At 51.9% G+C, this 21,276-nt stretch overlaps 3 protein-coding genes across 3 annotated transcripts in view; 1 reads left to right on the top strand and 2 right to left on the bottom strand.

Annotated features, from left to right (window-relative positions):
* Positions 1-406, bottom strand: part of GID4 (GID complex subunit 4 homolog) — a 23,119-nt gene extending 22,713 nt beyond the window's left edge. The window contains exons 1-2 of the mRNA XM_077746694.1: positions 395-406; positions 13-345 (exon numbers count right to left, since the gene is read on the bottom strand). Of these exons, the coding sequence (XP_077602820.1) occupies positions 13-345; positions 395-406 (345 nt within the window). The remainder of the gene's footprint in view (positions 1-12; positions 346-394) is intronic.
* Positions 391-17,403, top strand: ATPAF2 (ATP synthase mitochondrial F1 complex assembly factor 2). Its single transcript, XM_077746744.1, has 8 exons — positions 391-689; positions 9,792-9,836; positions 10,086-10,231; positions 11,283-11,380; positions 12,714-12,794; positions 14,648-14,760; positions 15,261-15,376; positions 17,072-17,403. Exons 1-8 carry the CDS (start codon positions 557-559, stop codon positions 17,207-17,209), a joined length of 870 nt encoding a protein of 289 aa, XP_077602870.1. The 5' UTR covers positions 391-556; the 3' UTR covers positions 17,210-17,403.
* Positions 17,404-18,384: 981 nt separating this feature from the next.
* The window catches only part of DRC3 (dynein regulatory complex subunit 3), a 44,731-nt gene continuing 41,839 nt past the window's right edge, over positions 18,385-21,276 (bottom strand). The window contains exons 13-14 of the mRNA XM_077746860.1: positions 19,004-19,135; positions 18,385-18,663 (exon numbers count right to left, since the gene is read on the bottom strand). Coding sequence (XP_077602986.1) covers positions 18,550-18,663; positions 19,004-19,135 — 246 coding nt within the window. The 3' untranslated portion in view covers positions 18,385-18,549. The remainder of the gene's footprint in view (positions 18,664-19,003; positions 19,136-21,276) is intronic.

Genomic DNA, 21,276 nt, shown 5'->3' with positions numbered 1-21,276 from the left:
CCCGGCGCTCACCTGCAGCACCACCTCTACGTCGTACGAGTTCCCCTTGCTCTTCTGGTGGCCGCGGAACTTGGAGCCGCTGTAGAGCAGACTGGTGGCCACGCCGGGCTGCTGAGTGTTGATGGGCGGCGGCGGGNCACGCAGGGTGGGGGCGGAGGGGGGACCACCCGCCCGCTGCCTGCGGACCAAGCGCTCCGGCTGCCACCGGGACCCCGGGACCTGCGAGCAGGGCCTCCCTGTCCTGAGCTGAGTCCCCCTCCCCACTTGCCCTCGCACACACACCACCCTTCCGATTNCATTCCGAGGCGCGGCGTGGAGGGGGCGGGACGAGGTGCGTTTGTGATGCTGATTGACTGGGGGTGTGCGCAGGAGGCGCGCAGGAGCGACGGCGCGCCGCTGGTGTCATGCGGAAGATGGCGGCGTCCAGGGGAGGCTGAGGGCTCTGGGGAGTGGTGAGAGGTTTCCGTACAGCCAAAGCGTGCGGCTTGGGGATCCCTTCACTCTGCTTCCTGCTCTCAGGTTTCGCGCGGGTAGTCCTCCCAGGGTCTCGGGCGCGATGTGGAGGAGCTGCCTCCGGCTGCGGGACGCGGGGCGCCGCCTCCTGAACCAGCCTCGGGGTGCCCTCACCGCTTCCGTGGGGCCGGTGCCAACCCCCCTGTCCCCTGCCCGGGCCTACGTCCCCCCAACAGGTGAGGGAGACTAGAACGTACTCTTTTGGCCGGGGCTCGAGCCGGGCTAAGGTGGGCTGAGGGGTTCGGCTGTGCAGGTGGGGTAACCGAGGCAGGGCGAAGGCTCATGAAGTTACGTAGTTCTATCGGGTCCTGCTACAGATCGGGGCGGGGGGCGGGGGGAACAGAAGCCCGGGCAAGGGCAGACCACCCGAGGGCACACAGCGCGTCCTTGCTGGAGACAGTAATTGCCATTTGGCACGTGCAGCTTTTCTCAGCGCTTATGGTTTTCCTTTCCAGTAAGGAAAGCAGATGGCATTCTCGTTTTCAGACAGGGAAATTCGGGTTCTGAATCAGGACTACGCCAAGGTCACAGAGCAGACCCTATGAGAAATCTGTTGAGGGCAAAGATCGGCCTGTTTTCTGTGTCCCCATGGTTAGGCACAGAAGGACCCTGGAACCGGGCATTCGGTCGGCATTCAAGTCTTCCATCCCGGCCGGTTTCTCTGCAGGTTTCCTGGCCCTCCCTCCCACTGCCTTACCGCAATCCCTGCCGTTTCTGCCAAGGAGTTGACCCTAGTGCCTCCTTTTTCTAATTCTGACCGATAAGGCCTAGAAGGAGATAGTGGCTCGTTTCACTGCTTCTGGGGCCAGGTTTTAGGGAAAGAGTGGGAGTGACTCCTTTAAATGAGTGAAAAGTAGTAACACTCTTCATTCAGCTAGTTTTTCTGTGCTGAGAGCTGGAGGCAGTAGCCGTCAAGGCAGACTTGGTCTCCCTCTAATGCTGTTCACTGTCAAGTGCAGTCTATAATAGTCTGATTAAACAATAGTGTGCAGCGTCTTGTGATAAGGGAAATACAAAGAAGCTGGGAGAACATAAAGAAGCACCTACTTCCACCTTGGGGGTTTTGAGGGTCTAGAAAGGGTCTTGGATGAAAGTACAGTTCAACTGAGTCTTGACAGATGAGTAGGAGTTCAGTGAAGAGGAGGAGGAAGAGCGTTGGTTGCCCAGACAAGTTCAGAGATGACAGCAGAGTGTGAGGAACCTTGCTGTAAAGCTGCCGGCTCTAGAAAGTCTGGAACTCTAAGGCAGTTTAGCATTGTGGCGGAAGTTTAGATCTGGGGTTTAATGCTGGCCGAACCTCTGAGGTCCTGTGTGATCTTGGGCATGAGACTGCTTCCTTTGGGCCTCGTTTTCCTCTGTGAGTTGAAGGACTAGGTTGGCTCTGAGGGTCCTTATGTTAAGTTTCGTAATTTTATACAAATGGGGGAGAGAGTTGGATGCAGCAAAGAGCTGGGCCTTCACCTGTCAGGGTCCAAGTTGAAGGGCCTGGACGTGGGCCATGAAGAGCCAGTAAAGAGGGAAGGGCATCTGTGATACTGTGAGTTATAAGGAGAAATATTCAGTTGACCCTTGAACAACACACGGGTTAGGGGCACCAGCACAACGCCACCATCAAAAATCATATATAATTCTTGACTCCCCCAAAAGTGAATGACTAATAACCTACTGTTGACCAGAAGCCTTAAGCTAGAACATAAACAGTAGATTAGCACCCATTTTGTGTGTTGTATGCATAATATTCGGTATTCTTAAAATAAAGTAAGCTAGATAGAAAGATGTTATTAGGAAAATTATAATAGAATCACAAGGAAGAAAAAATAACCTGTACAGTACTGTACTGTTAAAAAAAAATCTAGGTATAAGTGGATTTGCGCAGTCCAAACCCATGTTGTTCAAGGATCGACTATATATTTGGTCTTCCTCAAGTTCCTGGCACGCATCTCTTAAAAGCCTTGTAACTACTAAGTAGTAAGAGCTACGGAAGAAGCTCTTGTTATAACATTTGGTCTCTGGTCCTAAAATAGCCTCAGAGATACAAGTCGAAAGGAGTGTCTTATTCATAAGCCCCTTTCAACCACACCTGAGGTTATGTTAATGAGGTGGCTTTTGGAAAGCACCTGAGGATGGGGGCTGGTTGCCTGGGGAACCGACCACAAGAATAGTTTCTCGTACTTTCAGTTCCACCCCCTGACCTCCAGGGAGGGGAGAAGGGCGGGAGACTGATTTGATCACTAATGGCCTGTGATTTAATCAGTCGTGCCTATGTAATGAAGCCTCCATAAAATCCCTGAACTGAGGGATTCAGGGAGCTTCAGGTTTGGTTGCTGGAAGAGTAGCATGCCCAGAGGAGGCATGGAAGCCTATCCCCTTCCTCCCCCCCACCCCCACCTTGCCCTGTGTATCTCTTCCTGTGGCTGTTCCTGAGTTGTATCCTTTTATAATAAGCTAGTAATCTAGTAAGTAAAATCTTTTTTCTGAGCGCTATGAGCTACTCTGGCAAATCCATCAAATCTGAGGAGGGGTCCTGGGAACCTCTGATGTATATAGCCAGTCAGTCAGAAGCATAGGAGACAATCTGGGCTTGCATTTGGCATCTGAAGGTGGGGGGTGGGGGGGGATGCAGTCTTGTAGGACTGAGCCCTCACCTTGTGGGATCCGATGCAGTCTCCAGGCAGATGGTGTCAGAATTTAGCTGAATTGTAGGATACCCACTGGTGTCACAGAGTAGATGGGTGGCACATTTGGAGTACAGAGTGTCTGTGTGAACGTGTAAAGGAAAACGAGAGTTTCCTTTGCAATATCCCAGGAAGATAACGACACAAGCAAAGGGGACACATTCAGGAGTTCACTTAAACTTGCACCGGCAGAGGGTTAATTTAGATTAGTGGATGCCACTTCCCACTATGGTGGCACACGATCTCCCATCCCTGTTTCCTTTCTTCTGCACACTTTACTAGTTTAGGCTCTTGGAAGTATCTGGCTCGTGGTAGGTAGTCAAACATGAAAGAGAATAGGAATGAAAGAATAAACCCAGTGGGAGGGCGGTACCTGAAACCAGGCCAATGAGACATCACCAGTTTGAGATTCTGTGAGTCTCTGGGATGGTGGAATGCTAAACCCAAGTGGAAGCCTTCTCCATGAAGACTTGGCTGGCAAGCCGATTGAACGTGGCTCCTTCAGAATGGCAGTGCCACTGAAGGGTTACAGGAGAGGAGGGGTTTGGGAAAGGCTCCCTGGGGTGTTGGAGGAGATTTTGCAGCAAGGAGACCTGTGTGAGGGTTAGGGGGTGGTCCAGCTCTGTACCGGACAGGGAAGGTGTTCTGGAGAGGCTGCTTGTCTGGCTGAGTGCAGTGCCCAGCGAAGTCGAGGCTCTCCTCTGTTTACAAATTGTCACCTGGACAAGTCATTTAGCTTCTCAGAACCTCTACCCCCTCGAGGCATTACTTGCCCTGTTTTCATAGAGTGGCTTTGTTGGGTTGAGGGAGATTCTGTAGACAGAGCCCAGCCTGGCACCTGTTTTTGTAAATAAAGTTTTATTGGAGCACAGCCATGCTCATTCATTTTCATATAATCGACAGCCACTTTCACTGCAGAGCTGACTAGTTGCAACAGAGATCATATGGCCCGCCAAGCCTAAAATATTTACTCTGGCCCTTTATGGGAAAAGTTGGCCAACCCTCCTCCTCAGGATGCTAGAGCAATTGGGAAAAAAACCACATGTTTAGTGATTTAGCTCATTTACATTAATGACTATGGCAGATGTATTTGCCCCCAAAGAATTTTTATTTAACTTTTTCTAAAGTTTATCTGTTTATTTGGGGAGAGGGGCGTGCAGAGAAGGAGAGAGAGAGAGAACCCAAGCAGGCTCTGTGCTGCCAGTGCAGAGCCCAATGTGGGGCTCAATCCTACGAACTGTGAGATCATGACCTGAGTCGAAATCAAGAGCCAGATGTCCACCCGACTAAGCCCAGGCGCCCCCACCCTGAAGAAATTTTTTAACAGCCTTATTGAGACACAATTCACTTATAATTCACTCATTTAGAATGTAGAATGCAGTGATTTCTAGTATTCTCAGAGCTGTACAACCATCACCCTTTTCTAGAACATTTTTATCACCCCCACAAGACATAACTACCATTCTACTTCCTGTCTCTGTAGATTTCCCTAGTTTGGACATTTCGTAAATGGAATGTAGTCTTTTTGGGCAGGCTCTTATTTAGACTGCTTTCAAGGTTTATCCAAGTTGTAACATGGATCAGTACCCCATTGTTTTTCATAGCTGAATAATATCCACTTGTATGGCTGTATCACATCTTATTTATGGCCATATCACATTTATCCATCCATCTACTGATGAACATTTGGGTTGTTAACATCGTTTGGCTATTCTGAATGCTGCTATAAACATTTGTGTACAAGTTGTGTGTGTGTGTGTGTGTGTGTGTGTGTGTGTACATGAGTTTTGTTTGTTTTAAACTTTTTTAATGTTTATTTTTCTTTGAGAGACAGGTCATGAGCAGGGGAGGGGGAGAGAGAGAGGGAGACTTGGAATCTGAAGCAGGCTCCAGGCTCTGAGCTGTCAGCACAGAGCCTGACGCGGGGCTTGAACTCACAAACCAGGAGATCATGACCTGAGCTGAAGTAGGACATTCAACCGACTGAGCCACCCAGGCGCCCCATGTACATGAGTTTTTATGTGGGCATATGTTTCCATTTCTCACAGACACATATCTGAGAGTAGAATTGCTGGTCAACTGGTAACTTGACTTTGAGGAACTACCACACTTTTCCAAGGTGGCTACACCAGCTTACATTTCCACCAGCTCTGCTGCATGAAGGTCCCAATTTGTCCACATCCTTGTCAACACTTGTTATTACGGGTTTTTAATTGTAGCCATCCTACTGGGTGCAAAGCGGTTTCTTCTGGTTTTGTTTTGCATTTTCCTGATGGTGATGAAGTCCAGCATCTTTTCATGTGCTAATCATGTACATTTTCTTGGTGGAGAGATGTCTATTCAGTTCTTCTGACCATTTTGTAGTTGGGTTGTCTTTTTATTTTTCAGCTGTAAGAGCTCTTAAATACCTGGTCTGAAGAATTTTGATACTCGAAAATGGTTGGAGCACCCTAAGATTATGGATGGAGTCATGCGTGAAGTCAGAATCTAGGCTTAAGGCGTAAGGCCCACCAGATGGCACTGTTTAAAAAGATAAAGGGTGTTGAGTCGGCCCTGCGAGGGCACCTCCTCTGTTCTGGGTGCACTGTGGGAGTTGTAGTTCTGAAGCTTTGAGTCTTTCCTAAGGAAAGGCCTGGCAAAAATTGAGGCTGGTAGAAAGATTGCTCACTGGTCTGTGAAGCCTGGGACAGGAAGAAGAGTGTAGGGGAAGTGACACAGAAAACAGCCTGTTTCTTTTTTGTTTTAAGTTTATTTTGAGAGAGAAAGCACATGCATGTTGGGGAGGAGCAGAGAGGGAAAATCCCAAGCAAGCTCAGTACCGTCAGCGCATAGCCCGACACGGAGTTCAAACCCATCATGACCTGAGCTGAAATCAAGAACTGGGCACTTAACCAACTGAGCCCCTACAGTGTGTTTCTTTGTATGGATTGAAACGACCTCATAGGAACAGGACCTGATGGTCATGAATTTCCAATTCACTCATCACATGAGCAGGTTTTTAAAGTTCTTCTCTGCTTCTCTGCTTATGTAGCCTATTTTCTTGTGGCTAGCTTTTAAAATTCAATACTTTCCCACATACCTGTATCTTTGTATCTACATAGTCCACATGTAAAAGGCACCGACTGTGTTTTGCCGCCAAAACAGATGTTCTGTAAAGAGAGTGATTCATGCTTAGAATGGACCCAAGTACTGTGTGATCCTACAAGGCTTAGGTGTTGATTTCATCTTTAAAGATGACGTCCCTGTTGCTGACGGCTAGTCCTGTGTTCACTGAGAATATGCGTGCTTCAGAGGTTCCCGGTCTCACGATTTATTTTATGTGACCCAAGACCTTTGAGGGTCCAGGTGAAGAGCCTCCGTCTTTTGACATTGGTGGGGGCATGGATTCCACCAAATGAGTTTTCCAGATCCTGGCCTGTTTGCCTGTGTGAACCTCTAACTTGGCTCCCTCTGCCTCTGTATCGACCTGCCCACCCCCACCCCCACCCCCCATTCTGGCCCTCACCACCCTCTGGGCATCTCAAACCACCCTCTGCAGGATGGCTATGTTCTTGTCCTTCCCGCCACTTTTTTAGTTCTCCAAAGTCTCATGCTCTCATGAGGCTGAAGACCTTCCTGAAAGCAGTTTCTTCTGCAGGATACTCCTTCCACACCCGCCCGCTCCAGAAGAAGAATCCACAAGTGCAAGTTGGCTGACTTCTGCCTCTCTCTCAGGTCTCAGATGTAATCCGACTGCCTGGAGGTCTTCCTTTAGCCCACGATGAGATGAGATTAGGCTCTCCTGGGTGTGTGTGTGTGTGTGTGTGTGTGTATTTCCAGTGTCCCTTGTACTTTGGACTTCAAAATCACTTTACTGCGTGGCTGGTTTCAGGTTCGGCTTCCCAGTAGACAGGAAGTGCCTTGAGGGCAGGAGTGAGCTTTGATTCTGATCCCCAGGACTTATTCCCCTTCTTGGAACAGGATTGCTACTCACTGGAAGTTTGTTCTAAGCCTGAAGTGTGCCCCTTCGTGTGTCTGCTGCGTTCAGGAGAGCACGTGATCAAAACTGGCTGCACGTGGGCCTGCTCTGGCAGCCTCTGTGTCCCTTTCGCCCAGGGCTGTCGTCTCTTTCTGCAGGGCTTATTGCTGTTTTGAGCAATTTGGGTTGACCCTTCCTTGCCCATCTATCCTTCCCATTCTCTTCCAGTTCTCTGAATTAGGTACAGAGGGGGACTGGCCAGGACAGAGGAACCAAAGCCTGACCAGCAAAGCAGATTAAAAAAAACTTCCCTCGTGGGAAACCTCACTGTCGCGCCCGCTTTGGAAGGTTCCGCTTGTGCTGTCAGTTTCGGCCCCCAGTCCATGTCTCTTGGGCCCACTTCCCGGGGCTGTGTCGAGCTGTGTCGCGCTGTGTGCTAGAATCCTCTTCGCTGGCGCTTCCTGCTGATGGGGACAGATCTTCCCCCACTGATGATGAGTCAGCTTTCAGATCTCTTCCCACTCCCTGCCTGGCCTGGCATGAGACATGTTGCTAGGCTCAGGCATTGGAGAACATACTGGATATGGTCCGGGTGCCTCCAGATTCGTGTCATCTGCTACCCGAACGTGACCGGATGGCATGTCAAGTAGGGGCATTTGAAAGCACCAGGATGGTGCAAGCTTTGTGTCTTGGAGTCAAATGTATGAGAGAATCACTGTTATCAGTGCAGGTAAAAGTGGCATCTCGTGCCATAATAATGCAGGAGCATCTAGGTGGCCAGATCCTGCCACTTCATTTATTTTTCAAGTATTCAGACTCCATGAAGATGGGTTTTTGTCATTTTTATTCATGGTTTTATCCCACGTACCTAGAACAGTATCCGGCACATGGTAGGCATACACATTTTGAGAGTTGGAAACCTGTTTGGACCTTAGCTTAGTCAAGGCGTGACTGTGGGCATGCAATTTAGGGCCCTGTTTGTGGAAGCACCAATGATAGAACACGAAATTGGGGGAAACCTGACGGGTCGTGGAAAACCTGAAAATACCACGTTTGGAGGAAGACCAGATACCCTCCCGCCATTACCCCTCCCCCCCATGCACAAACGAAGCCCTCCTGATTTTCAGTCTATTTGAATTAATTTTAACTTCAGTTTGGTTTGCTTTTTTTTTTTTTTTAAAGCACTAAAAGAAGTTAAAAAGCATTAAAAACTAATGAGTTCCCTCCTCCTCATGCTGCATCGGTTGTTTCCAACAAGTAACTTCACTAGTGGACTCTGAAGGCGTTTAGCACCCAGTGAATACGTGACAGCAGGAACGAATGAATGAATCAGGGTTTTGTGCTAACAAAGGTTAAGACTGCATTATGGCTTCTAGCTCCCAAAATGTGACCTACTTGTTCTTTACTAGTCGAAGGAATCTGTATAATTCCCTATGAGGCCCTCTTGGTTTTTAAGCCCTCCAAGTAGAAGAGGGGGAATTTGTTTACGTTTTCGTACCAGATTTTATTCAAGTTATTTTCACATGTCCCAGGACACGGTTTCCTCTCCCCGCCCCCTTTTTAACTTTATTCTGAGAGACAGAGAGAGCATGAGCAAGGGAGGGGCAGAGAATCCAGAGCAGGCTCTGTGCTGTCGGTGCAGAACCCAGTGTGGGGCTCGAACTCCCGAAACACATCATGACCTGAGCCAAAATCGAGAGTCAGATGCTTAACTGACTGAGCTACCCAGGGGCCCCTGTTTCCCTTTTCTTAAAGGAAATGCTTGGAGGAACGCCTGGGTGGCTCAGTCGGTTAAGCATCCAGCTTCGGCTCAGGACATGATCTCCCGGTTCATGGGTTCAAGCTCCACGTCAGGCTCTGTGCTGACAGCTCAGAGCCTGGAGCCTGCTTCAGATTTTGTGTGTGTGTGTCTCTCTCTCTCTCCCTCTCCCCCTCTGCCCCCACTCACAGTCTTGTCTCTCTCTCTCTCTCTCTCTCTCAAAAATGAATAAACATTAAAAACATTTTTTTGAAAAAAAGGAAATGCTTGGAGTTCCTGTTGAATACGCAGGCAAGCTGGTTAATTAGGTTAATTAATTGGATGGAGAGGATGAGAAATGCTCTTGGGATCTCCCCTTACTGCGTGTGCACCACGCATGTGCACCTGCACGTCCACACTGGCTTTCCTCTCTTGCCTACTTAGAGGCATCAGACTCTTGCCCAGAATGGATCTCTGGCTTTATCGCACTCAGATCCGATCTTTGGACGGAAGCACCAGTGCTGGAGTGGGGGCAGTGCCGGCGAGGGCGATGTGGTGGGGAGCATGCTTAGAAGTTGAAGCATAAGGTGCTGGAAGAATCTGTCACGTCAGACAGCTGCAGCTTCGCAATGCTTTGTGATCAGACTGTTCCCAGGCTCGGGGGCTGACGGGGGCACGACCAGTGTCCCGTGCCTCCCTCATCCCTGGAGAGTGAGTGCCCTCCTCCCTCCAACTTTAATCAGAAGCCGTTGATTATGCCGTGTAGAGTAGGGCAGACCTTGAATAGTGATATGAAAATCAAGCCAATCAATCAGCATTAGCAGTAATGACACAAGCTGGTCTTGTCACTTCCTGAGCTGTCTCGACGTTATTTTAAACTGCCTTTTTGAAAAATCTTTTTTTACAGAAAGGAAGAGGTTTTATCAGAATGTCAGCATCACACAGGGTGAAGGTGAGTGTCTGAAGTTTTGACTGCCTCTCTCTTTTTTTTTTCCCTATGAATGGGTAGAAACATTTTTCATCTCTAGCTGGTTGCAGCAGTTAGATTACCCTTCGCGCTTTTGTCAGATAGGTTTCTATGAGCCCTATGTGAAGGGACTCAGAGCTGTCTTTGTCTGCACCAATTCAAGTAGCTAAATATAGGAATGGTCACTCGATCTCACTTAACAATCCCTGAGAGGTTTTCATTTGATCTTTCAAGGTGGCTTTGAGATAAACCTGGACCACAGGAAGCTGAGAACTCCCCAAGCCAAGCTCTTTACCGTCCCCAGCGAGGCCCTGGCCATCGCAGTGGCCACTGAATGGGACTCCCAGCAGGACACCATCAAGTTCTACACCATGCACCTGGTAACAAGTTCATGCACGTATACCCCCACTGCTGGCTTCCTAGGGTACCTGGCAAAAATGGACATGCTTTTCCAGATTCGGATAAGGCCCTTAGGGCAAGCCACACTTGCCCCCTTGAGCATGCTGACCGTTCCCCTCCTGGCCCCGCCTGCTGCGGTCCCCTGCTCAGAACACTGTGCTGGATGGCCAGTTCCTCCTCTGGCCTCAGGGCAGGTGGGGCCGGCCCCCGGCCACGCAGGAGGTGCTAGAGCAAGCAGGCTGGGGAAGGGGCTGGCTGAGTTCTGCAGGCCCAGGCTCTGCAGCTTCCAAACTGTAACCTTGGGCAAGCTGCTGCCCCTTATCTGCCCTGGGTTCCTCGTCTGTGAAAGGCGAGCAAGGTGGTCAGGACGGAACGAGGTGATGCCTGGGAAGTCCTTGGCGAGGTCCCTGGCACAGAGCAAGCACCCAGTCAGCGCTGGAATTAGCGGGGCTGGCTTGCTCCTTTGGCTATCTGATGAAATTAGGGTGACAAGGCCGCAAACTAATTGATGTCATACCTAAGCAACCTTTCGGGAAGAGTAATCCTCCTTCTGGCTTGGCTCATTTGTTCCCCTGCTTCCTAAGGTGGTGAGGGAGCCAGCTGGTAGTCAACTTTGAGTTCCGGTAATGCTTACATGACTTATTTGCTGATCTGACCTCTCTGGGCCTCAATTGTCACATCTCTGAAATGGTTGTAATAATAGTACCTACTCCAAAGGATGGTACAAGGATTACATGAAATAGAGCAGAGCCTGGTAGTGGAGAGCACAAGACCTGAGCACGTCACCACGAGGGTGTTGTCAGCGTCCCATGGGCTGTCACACGCAGCGTTTGGCACGGAGCTCTCAGTCGATGAGCTACGGCTGAAGGTGTGGAGACACCTGGGGTCGAGGGCTCCGCTTTGGCTCCAGCGCTTTCTGGCGGTGCTGTCTGGTTCTCCGTCGTGCCGTGTGTTGGAGGCGGTGTCCCCGGGAACGCAGTGCTGTTGCCTGGGCCCGGCGGTGGTGACGGGGCTTTTTGCCTCCTGATCCAGACCACGTTGTGCAACACGTCTTTAGACAACCCTACCCAGCGAACCAAGGACCAGCTGATCCAGGCGGCTGTGAAGTTTCTGGACACCGACACCATCTGGTAATCGACATTTAGATGGGCCTTCCCCTTGGACTGAGTGGCTCCCTTGGGCTGTTTGCCTCCTTTGCCCAGACAGTTATCAGCGGAAGAAGACGCAGACCCTTTTCCTTTATCCCACAGGGCAGTGATGCAGTCTGCCTGACACCACCATTTAGCCACCCTGCATGTCCCCGGGAGGGAGGACCCCTCAGGGCGTGCCAGTGTCAGAGCCCTGGGCGCTCCTCTTCTGCAGCCCGACAGCTGTCCTTCTGTCCGGGCCGGGGTAGCTGTCACAGGCTCCAGGGCCGAGGGGGTCACTTGCCAACTCCCGGTGGGCGCCCGGTCCTGGACTTGTGGCCACTGGCACGTGCCCACGGAGGCACTGTCGTTCTCACTCGCCGGCTTGGACACGGAGACAGTCATTTTTCTCAGGAGCTGGCTCCTTCCGCTTCTGAATCCTCCCCCTGCCCTGCCCGTGGCCTTTAGCTAACTGGTCGGTGGCGTTGAAGGCAAGTACAGGTGTGCTTGAGCGGCACGTGTCTGCAGGCCCAAATGCTCTAGAATCCTGAGCTGTCCCATTGTCACCGCAGCGGCCCACTGTCCTGCACACTCACGGTCTCTTCTCCCTTCTGCTCACACCGCACGGTGGCCTTCCACGGTCCCCCCTCATCTTCCCGTCCCATGAGGCCTTGCCGCGTGCCTCCCCTCGGCTGACTCCCATTTCTTTGTCAAAATAAGTGGCACCGGGTGGAGTCAGGCGGCCGAGCCAGCAGCTGCACCTGTAGCCAGGAGGCGTGTGGGCTCATGAGGTGCAGGCGGGCAGTTCACGGCCAGGAGCACGGTCTCTTGGAAGGGTTGGGCTAGGTGGGGATGCAGTGACTTAGCCTCTGGCACGGCCTCCTAGGGTCCCGGTCACCCTAGGATCAGTGTCCCGTGGATCTGGGGGTGTAGTATTTGTGTTTACAATGGCGTTGCCAGCGTCGCCAGCCTTGGCCTGCCCGATAACTGGGGACATTTAGGACAGTGGTTCTCAAACTCAAGGTTACATTAGCATTCCCTAGAGGGCTTGTTAAAACACAGATTGCTGGCCTCCACCCCCCGAGTTTCTGCTTTCCATAGGTGTGGGGTGGGCTGGAGAACTGGCATTTCTATCAGGATCCGAAGCGAGGCTCCGCCACCGGCCCCAAAGCTACACTTTGAGAACTACTCCTTTCCAGAAGGACTTGTAGGGCTGGGTGGGAGGAACTGAGCAGAGAGGTTTTTTGCTATTGCCTTTTAGGTTTTTCCACCATCTGTCACTGAGTGAAGGAATTGTACTTTTTTATTAATGAAGGTGATTTTTGCAATGAATTAGCTACAGGGTGGAAGAGCCAGCGACATTAGTGGAACTTCAGAGGAACGAGTGGGACCCGATCATAGAATGGGCCGAAAAAAGGTAAGAGGCACAGCCCCCCGGCGTTGGGCAGGCTGGTGCGGTCAGGGGGCACGCTGCACCACCAAAGCCCTTAGCTAAATGACTTTCTGGGTTCAGAGCACCCATGGAATTCAGCATCTATTGCATGTTTAGGGACAGAACCGGCCACCTTGGGAAAAAATGCTCCTCAGATTAGTGTCGGCCACCGGGCACCAAGCACCTGCTCTCTGTGCGCGCTGTGCTGAACGTAGGGACAGAGCCCAGCTCAGCCACAGTTGGCTGTGTGACCTGCGGCTAGTGCCTTGAGCTCTCTGAGCTTCCTTTCTGTGAGTGGTCCTCATAATCCCCACCTCTTAGTGTATTGTGAGGAGTAAACCAAGCGGTGCCTATGATCCTGCTTGGTGCACAGTAAATACTCAGATCTGGGCCGTCCCCATCTTCATCATCATCACAAGTGCTGGACCATTAAACTAAATCCCAAGACGGCGTGTGAGATACATACACACGTGAAGATGAGTCTGGTAACATAAGGACATAAGGCCTCTAGGAATTGACGATATCCGGCATGTTTCCTTAGCAAAAATATTCTTTTGTGCAAAATTGAACAAACTGTTGATGTGGTAGCAAAATAGATTGAATTTCATTTCATTCCAGGGGAGTATGGAAGGGCTACTACCCTGGTACTGCTCTGACCGTAGTATTTTGTAAGCGCCCACAGAGTCGTTTTTGGCATAACATTTTCATCAGAGTGGTATCGGTCAGTCTCGTTTGTGGGAATTTCCTCAGTGCCCACAGTGTGCCAGGGATCCTTGGGTTTTACAGTAAAAGGCATGGCCAGTGCTCTGAAGGATCCCATAAAATGTGATAACTACAGCATTGTGTAAGAGCTCCGGAGGCAGGGTGTCATTGAGGAGTGTAATGAAATATGACAATAGTATAGGTGCCTGGAGATCTTTGCTGTGGCACAAAATTGACCACTTTTTATGGTACTTGAGATTCTCATCCTTAATAGTTTACAAAACAACCTGGCCACTTGCTGTGTTACCATTAGAAATTTCAGCAAGAACGTTCTAAACCAACGGAAAAATGAGTTACATATGAAAGAAAATTACAAAAATTGCCTTTACTCCATTATATTTTTCCTGCGCCTTATATAGTTATTACTGTTTTTGAAAATGTGTCATTCTTGAAGCCAGCTCATGTCCCAGGCAGAAAGCAATGGCTTGTATGCAGTAGAGACTTAATAAATATTTGATTTATTGATGGTCAGATGATAGAGGACACGTACAAAGATTATTGTAAGGAAAATATGGAGCACCTGGCTGGCCTAGTCAGTGGAGCACGTGACACTCTCTCTCTTTTTTTTTTTAAGTTTTATTTATTTATTATGGGACAGAGAGCATGCGCCCACAAGTAGGGGAGGGGTAGAGAGATGGCAGAGAGAGAATCCCAAGAAGCCTCCACACTGTCAGCACAGAGCCCAATGTGGCTTGAACTCATGAACCATGAGATCATGAGCTGAGTAGAAGTCAGACACTAACTGACTAAGCCCCTCAGGCACCCCAGGAAAATAATTTTTTAAGAAATCTTTTGTGGTCTCAAATGTGAATAACTTTCTGAAAGGGTTTAAAAAGCAAGCCCCCCATGCTTTTGATGGAGATTCTAGGCCAGCAAATTAGAATTTCAGGCAACTACATGGACTCTGGCTCTGCTGTGGGGTGACAGGAAATTATGAGGTCAGGGGACCACTGACCACAGTGGCAGTTTCTCCCAGAATCTCTCAAGGGGCACATGTGTGCACTTCAGGACTTTGCTTTAGGCAAAAGCTGGGCCACACAGCAGGACAGGGACATGCTGAAGCCTTTCCCTTTCAGATACGACGTGGAGATCAGCTCCTCCACCAGCATAATGGGGCCCAGCATCCCAGCCAGGACTCGGGATGTGCTCGCCAGCCACCTGGCTTCGTACAACATGTGGGCCCTGCAAGGTACATGCGGCGCTTCCCGCAGGGCTGGGAGGGCGGCCTCACGGGCACGGGCATCCAAAGCCCAGAGTGTCACAGCGGTGCTCTAGGGGGTGACCCTGACATCCTCAGTCCAAGGGGGATGGCAGGCTCCCCACCCTTCCGGGAGAAAGTCTGCTTTGTCTTCTTCACACATCTCAGCTTCAGGTCTCATTGGCCTGGCTCTGGTCACGTGGCCGTCCGCAGACCCGTCACTGGACGGGGTGGAAGGCTCTGACGGCCGAGGTTCGGGTCAGGTGCCCACCCAGGGCAGGTACAGAAGAGGAGTAACACCCCCGACGGAAACCCGGGAAAGACACAAGCTGGCTGCAAAGCGCATGTCCCCTGTGATTCCCGTGCCCTTCCCCCCCCCGGCGCTTTTGTACCTCTCTAGGGCTGCAGGGACTCGGAGAGTGTCAGTCCAGCGACTGCCCTGTTTTGGAGCGGGGGTGCCCTGGATCCTGACATGGCTCGTATCTTCGCAGGGATTGAGTTTGTGGTGACCCAGCTCAAGTCCATGGTGTTGACCTTGGGCCTGACGGACCGGCACCTGACAGTGGAGCAGGCCGTGCTGCTGTCACGCCTGGAGGAGGAGTACCAGGTGCTGGGGCCGGGGGCGGGGCAGGGGGGGCCGGCGCCGCGGGTCCTCACCCTTCCCTCCCTGGCCCAGCCGGACTGGGTGTGGGGGCTAGCCCACCTAAAATGTTTTTAGGTAGATTTGGCCTTCTGTTACTTTCATGTACCCCCAGAAGCCAAAACCAAGGGCCGATAAAAGTATTGTCAAGAAATGATAATGACAAAATAAGGGCAGGGAGGGCTCCTGCTGTGTTCCAACACAATGCTCAGCTCTCCCCTCATGGCCTCACCTCTTCTGAACAGCCTGGCCAGGTGGGGGCTGCTATTATCCCTGTTTCACACAGAAGGAAATCGAGGAAATCCAGAAAATGCTGGAGCTGGGGTTTGGAGCCAGGACTGGGTGACTCCAGGCCTTCAGCACTATCTGCAGATCAAGTTCATCTGCCAGGGCCCTGCAGAACGGGCCCACTCACAGGACTAGCAGCCACGTTCGCACTCGAGCTGAGCCTGGGCTGGCCTTGGCACCCTGACTCACACGGCGGGTCATCTGGCTGGCTGGCAAACATGGGTGGCTGCTGTTTGTGCAGAAGTTTTCATTTAGTGGGTTTGAAATTAATATGGTTTTGCTACACTGTGATTTGCATTTTTTAACTCTGAGAATTATGGCGTTCTCTGCAGTCTTTTCACTGCCTTTTTTCCAACCTCAGAAGGTTAATTGCTATTACAAATCGGCTCCTAGCATGATGAAAACCCTCTTGTAATGACATTATTTCCCAAGTCCGTCTAGTCATCTGCTCAGAAAAATGCCAGGGGAAAAAACTGTTTCTCTGTCGCAAAAGAGGCTAGCTAGAAACAATTAAACAGGCAGGGGGTGCTGTGTGGGGGTGTGAGGGCTGTGGGAAGTGGGGCCCAGGAAGTCCGCCCTCTGGTCTGGGCTCTGCGTTTGACGGTGGCACCCGAGCTGGGCCATCATTCCGTGAACTAAATTCGATCCGCCACAAAACGGGGGGTTACCTGGGTCACGTGTGGGGGCTCTCCAAAGGTGTACAGTGGCTGCCCAGAGAGCCGGTAGCTTGTGCGGCGTGGCAGTTCCTGAGTTCCTGGATGGGCTGGGGCAGCCGGGCCTCTGGCCACGGAGGAGCCAGCAGGGCCTGGCTGGAGGCCCGCTGACACCTGGACGGCCACACCGTGTGTCTGGGGTTCTCCCCTGCGGTTGGTAGGTAGAGCCCTGGAGAGAGTCCGCAAGTCCACTCTAGCGGGCGGAACCCGGGTTTCTGCAGCACCGCCGGGGAGGCGGCACTGAAGTGACCACGTGGCCTCGGTTGATTTATGTATGCCACCCACGCGGGGGGCACCTGAGGCCCAGCCTGGAGAGGCAGCTTGCGGAGGATGACATTTTACAGGTTGCCTCCCACCAGTCACCTGGCATTCGGGCTGGGCCCCCTTGGGGGAGACACAAACCGTGTGGTTTGTGGCACGGGTACCTGCGGGCCCTGGGCCTGCACCCCTGCAAGCTGTCTGCGTCCCGGCAGTGTGGCTGCCTGCCCTGCCTGCCTGCGTGTTCTCACCTGCCGCTTCCCCCGTGTGGGTCTCGTGTTTTGGCAAGATTGGGGCCCAGTCCACACCCCCACCTCAGCTGTTGCGGTGGAACGTGGCTCTGGCCAGTTGGCAGGCGGATGCTTGGCCAGCCACCCAGCGGCATGTCACGTCCTCCCCTCAGATCCAGAAGTGGGGCAACATCGAGTGGGCCCACGACTACGAGCTGCAGGAGCTGCGGGCGCGCACGGCTGCCGGCACCCTCTTCGTCCACCTCTGTTCCGAGAGCGCCACGGTGAAACACAAGCTCCTGCAGCAGTGAGGCGGGGCGAGCAGACCCAGCGGGACAGAGGCTGCGCGTACGGCCACGGACCCCCGGCCCGCGGGGCTCCCGGGCTTGGCGTCGCCCTGAGATGCCNGGGCCCCCCCGCCCCAGCCAGCGTTGAGCGAGCCGCACAAGCAAACCAGTGACTTTCTCTCCACCTGATTGTATTAAATATTTCTCTGCCCTGGAAACATGGAGCCCTGCTTTCATTTGCGCCTCTACTTCTTCCTGTCCCTCTTGTCACGTCTGGGTTTCACCAGGGTCAGACAGCTTGCCTCCCACAGCACGTTCTGAGAGCTGCCGCCCGTGGCCGGGAGCCTCACACAGTTGGGGAATCACATCACCACACAGCTCTGTGCAGCCCTCAGCCTGAAGACTTCTTCCCCCTCTTGGTGTTTAATCAAACCATCTTTTGAAAGTGAGTCCTTTTTGTTCTAAGCTGGTTATTTCTATTTCTAGTGTTTTAGAAGAAGTAATTACTCTGAAAATAGAATAGGAGTTGTTTGAGGGTTAAGAGCCCAGGCAGGCAGGCCAAGGGCCCCTGACGCGCGTCCTGCTCCGGGAGCCCTCCGTGTCCTCCCGACACGGCCGCTTGCTCCGCCCTGAGGGGCAGGTTTGGTCTCCTGGTGCCAGGACAGCGCGTGGGAAGCAGGAAGGATCGGAGAGTTCGGGCAGCAAAGGCTTTCTGAGCCGCCTGTCCTGGCGCCCTAGTAGTAAAATGGCATCACCCTGTCACGGAACACTGGTTCCGTGGTGCTTCTCCACGCTTTCCCCTTGCACTTCCTGAACCCGTTGACCGTGCTCAGAGGAGGCATGTTGGTCCAGCCTGTGCCCCTAACCTCCAGAGGGCCTTCTGGTCCCTGCAGCCATCCTCAGAGTCACAGGGAGCCGCAGCACCCACCTTGGTGGGCTGGCCCGGCCCCAGGGCTATGCTGGGGACTGGGCCTCCTGCGTCGCTCCCCTGCACGAGGAGAGAAGGGCTCAGACCGCCCCGGGCGCGTCCGCAGAAGTGGCAGGCACGCCGCTGACACTGGGCTCTGGTCAGGAGCCTCCCAGCTCACCGGCAGCCCCCTCGGGAGTCCCTCCCGGCACATTGGCCAACTGCTTGTCTTGGACTTTTTCTCCTGCTCAGGACCAAATGGGAATTCTGATTATTTTTTTTAAGAATGGAGAAAAGATGACATAGTTCTTTATTTTTCTCCGCATTTCCCAGGGGCGGGGGAAGAATGGGGTTGGGAGGGTTACGGGTTGAGAAATTCCCAGTGATGCGTCTGAGGCTGGCAGTGACGCGCTGTGCTGTGCCGCGTGGGCCGAGGGCCGTCCGGGCTGGCATGGCCCTAATCTATGATCTCACTGCATTCCAGGTTGTCTAGCTCGTTCTGCATGTGGTCGATGTATTGATTGATCTCCTTCACCCGCCTGCGGTTCCTCGTGATCTCATCCTTGTGGATCTGAGGGCGAAACCAAAGCCCGAGGTCCTGAAGTCAGAGGACTCGCTCATGTCCTCTGAGTCAGATTTGGGGAAAAGGAAATCGTTCTTTGAAATTTGCATAGTTACGTCCACATTCACTTTAAAGCCTCCAGGATCTGTTTATCTGTGTCTGTGAGGCAGGAGTCAGGATGGGTTAGCAGGTGGGCTGTAAAATCTGAGGGGGCACACACAGTGTTCAGTGTGGAATTCTACCATTCTCAGTTCTACGTTATTTCTTACTGCAAAGAGCGTCTGCTACAGAGGACAGAGTTTCCACCCCAGCCGGTGGCTAGAGAAGTGGGCAACACGCGTTCACTCACCGTGTCCACTAGGTGTGAGCACCAAGAGTTTGTCCGCGTCACCAGCTCATCCTCTCGATTGTCGATCTTCAGGAGGTGGAGGTCGTGCGAGGTCCCGACCGCATTAACAATCGTGTCTTTGTCGACAAAAAGCTGGTGAGCGAGAACGGTCAAAGCAGCATGTCTTGTTAATGTCCTCCCACCCCCACGCAAGCACAAAAAGGGATGGAGAGGAAAACAGCTGAGCGTCACCTGGCTGGTGGAGGAGAGCCCACCTTCGTGTCACAGCCCATCTTCCAGGGACAGCACGTCCCAGACCTGAGCCATGGCGAGTGCTAGGGGGAAAGGGCCCACCCACCGTGGCGTTGACTTTGCAATACTAGTTGGGAGTGTGTTTTCTTCAGGCAGCCTCGCTCAGGATGTCTCCTCTCACAGTGGCTCTCTCTTGCTGGCCCCCAAGTCCCACTTGCCTGCGACCAGCTGGCCGGATGAGACATGTAAGTCTGGCTGAGGGTCTCCAGGCTGCTCTGAGGACAGAGGGCCCTGTAAATCGATGGCTGCGTGCCCCACGCCATCTCTCCATTGCCTCTCACGTTAACCAGATTGAACCTTGGGTTACGCTTGGGGGCTCCTGCCTTCTTGTTCTGACCTTGTTTTCTGCCTTGTGAAAAGTTGTTGAAGGGGTGGGGGGGCGCCTGGGTGGCTCAGTTGGTTGAGCATCCAACTTTGGCTCGGATCATGATCTCGCAATTCATGGGTCTGAGCCCCGAGTCGGGCTCAGTGCTAACAGCTCGGAGCCTGGAGCTGCTTTGGATTCTGCATCTCCTTCTCTGTGTGTCCCTCCCCCCGCTCACGCTCTCGCTCTGTGTCTCATGAAAAACGTTTACAAAAAAAAAAAAAAGTGCTGAAAATGACCGCCCTCTGCCAGGCCTGGGCCGGTGCTAGTGACCACACTGTGGCTGTCGTTGAAAATCAGGTGGACTCATTCCCCAGAGTGGGGAGAGGCTGCGAAGCCTTAGCGAGAAGTTGCCACCACTTTGAAGGACCGTGTTTTGTGTAAGGCAGAGGACCTGAATGTTTTACGTTGTAGAGGGGACTGCAAGCAGATAAATACTTGTCTTTTTCTGTAATCTAGTAGTGGTTAACTTAATAATCTCTAAGATATGTTCTATGGAATCTTAAGATAAAAAAATTATTTTCTTTGGTCAAATGGTTAGGAAAGGCTTGCACACCCTAGGCCCCTCCTGGAATTTCACAGGGCACAAAACATTTTTCCAGAGAAGGCTCTGGAAAGTACCAACCCTTTTAACTTTGTCTCTCTTGGTTTGCCAGTTTCTTTGGCCAAAGGCTTCTTGTCAGAGTAATGCCTGTGAATACTTTGTGGGATGGTGGTTTTCCATGGAATCCCATGTGGAAAAGCCAGGCTGGCTGAGACAGGGAACGGGCACCTGGGGGACTGGCTAGCACGGCCACATGGGAGAAATGACAACAATGTACTAAGACCTTCCTCTGTGCATAGAAGCTGCCAGGCCAGACTCCGGGAAGGGCTCAAAGATGTGTACAACCTGCCGGCCTGTCCTGGAGCGGGCCCTGGGGATCTAGAAGTAGCCACAGCCACAGCCACTCGTCACACTAAGGTCCTGGTTGCTTTGAAAAATGAGTCCGGGGCGCCTGGGTGGCTCAGTCTGTTAAGCTTCCAACCTCAGCCCAGGTCATGATCTCACGGTTCATGAGTTCAAACCCCTCAAGGAGCCCCTTGTCTGCCCACCCCCTGCTCCCCTGCTTGTGCTCTCTGAAGAATAACAAACTTTATAAAAAAAAAAAAAAAGAAAGAAAGAAAGAAAAAGAAAAGAAGAGAAGAAAAGAAAAAAAGGGTCGTAGCAGGTCTCTAGGCCAGGCGGAGACGTCATCCCCTCCACCCTCTGAACTTGAATGTGTAGAATACAGCTTCGGAAGCGGTGGAAGTAAAGTCTGCTTAGAAACAGACAAAGTTAGGGGCGCCTGGGTGGCTCAGTTGGTTAAGCGTCCGACTTCAGCTCAGGTCATGATCTCACACTCTGAGTTCGAGCCCCGCGTCAGATTCTGCTGTCTCCCTCTCTGCCCGTCCCCCACTCATGCTTTATCTCTCTCTGTCTTGAATGAGATGAATGAATAAATGAATAAACTTTAAAAAAAAAGAAACAACAAAGTTAGAACTTGTCATGAAGAACTGTGGATTTATATGATACAAATTAAAGGAATCTGGTTTTTATTTTTTATTTTTATTTTTTTTAATATTTTTATTTATTTTTAGG

Source organism: Crocuta crocuta, unplaced genomic scaffold, assembly GCF_008692635.1.
Source record: "Crocuta crocuta isolate KB4526 unplaced genomic scaffold, BGI_CrCroc_1.0 scaffold139, whole genome shotgun sequence".
Classification (NCBI taxonomy): domain Eukaryota; kingdom Metazoa; phylum Chordata; class Mammalia; order Carnivora; family Hyaenidae; genus Crocuta; species Crocuta crocuta.
The sequence above is the reverse complement of the archived record's forward strand: the minus strand, read 5'-3'. Positions and strand labels throughout refer to the sequence as shown.

What these genes read in the sequence shown, in the direction of transcription:
- ATPAF2 (XM_077746744.1), top strand. Translation starts at nt 557, where the DNA reads ATGTGGAGGAGCTGCCTCCGGCTGCGGGACGCGGGGCGCCGCCTCCTG. An exon ending in CAGCATCACACAGGGTGAAG is followed by an intron (nt 9,837 to 10,085) that starts GTGAGTGTCTGA and finishes TGATCTTTCAAG; the next exon opens with GTGGCTTTGAGATAAACCTG. An exon ending in CTGGACACCGACACCATCTG is followed by an intron (nt 11,381 to 12,713) that starts GTAATCGACATT and finishes GCAATGAATTAG; the next exon opens with CTACAGGGTGGAAGAGCCAG.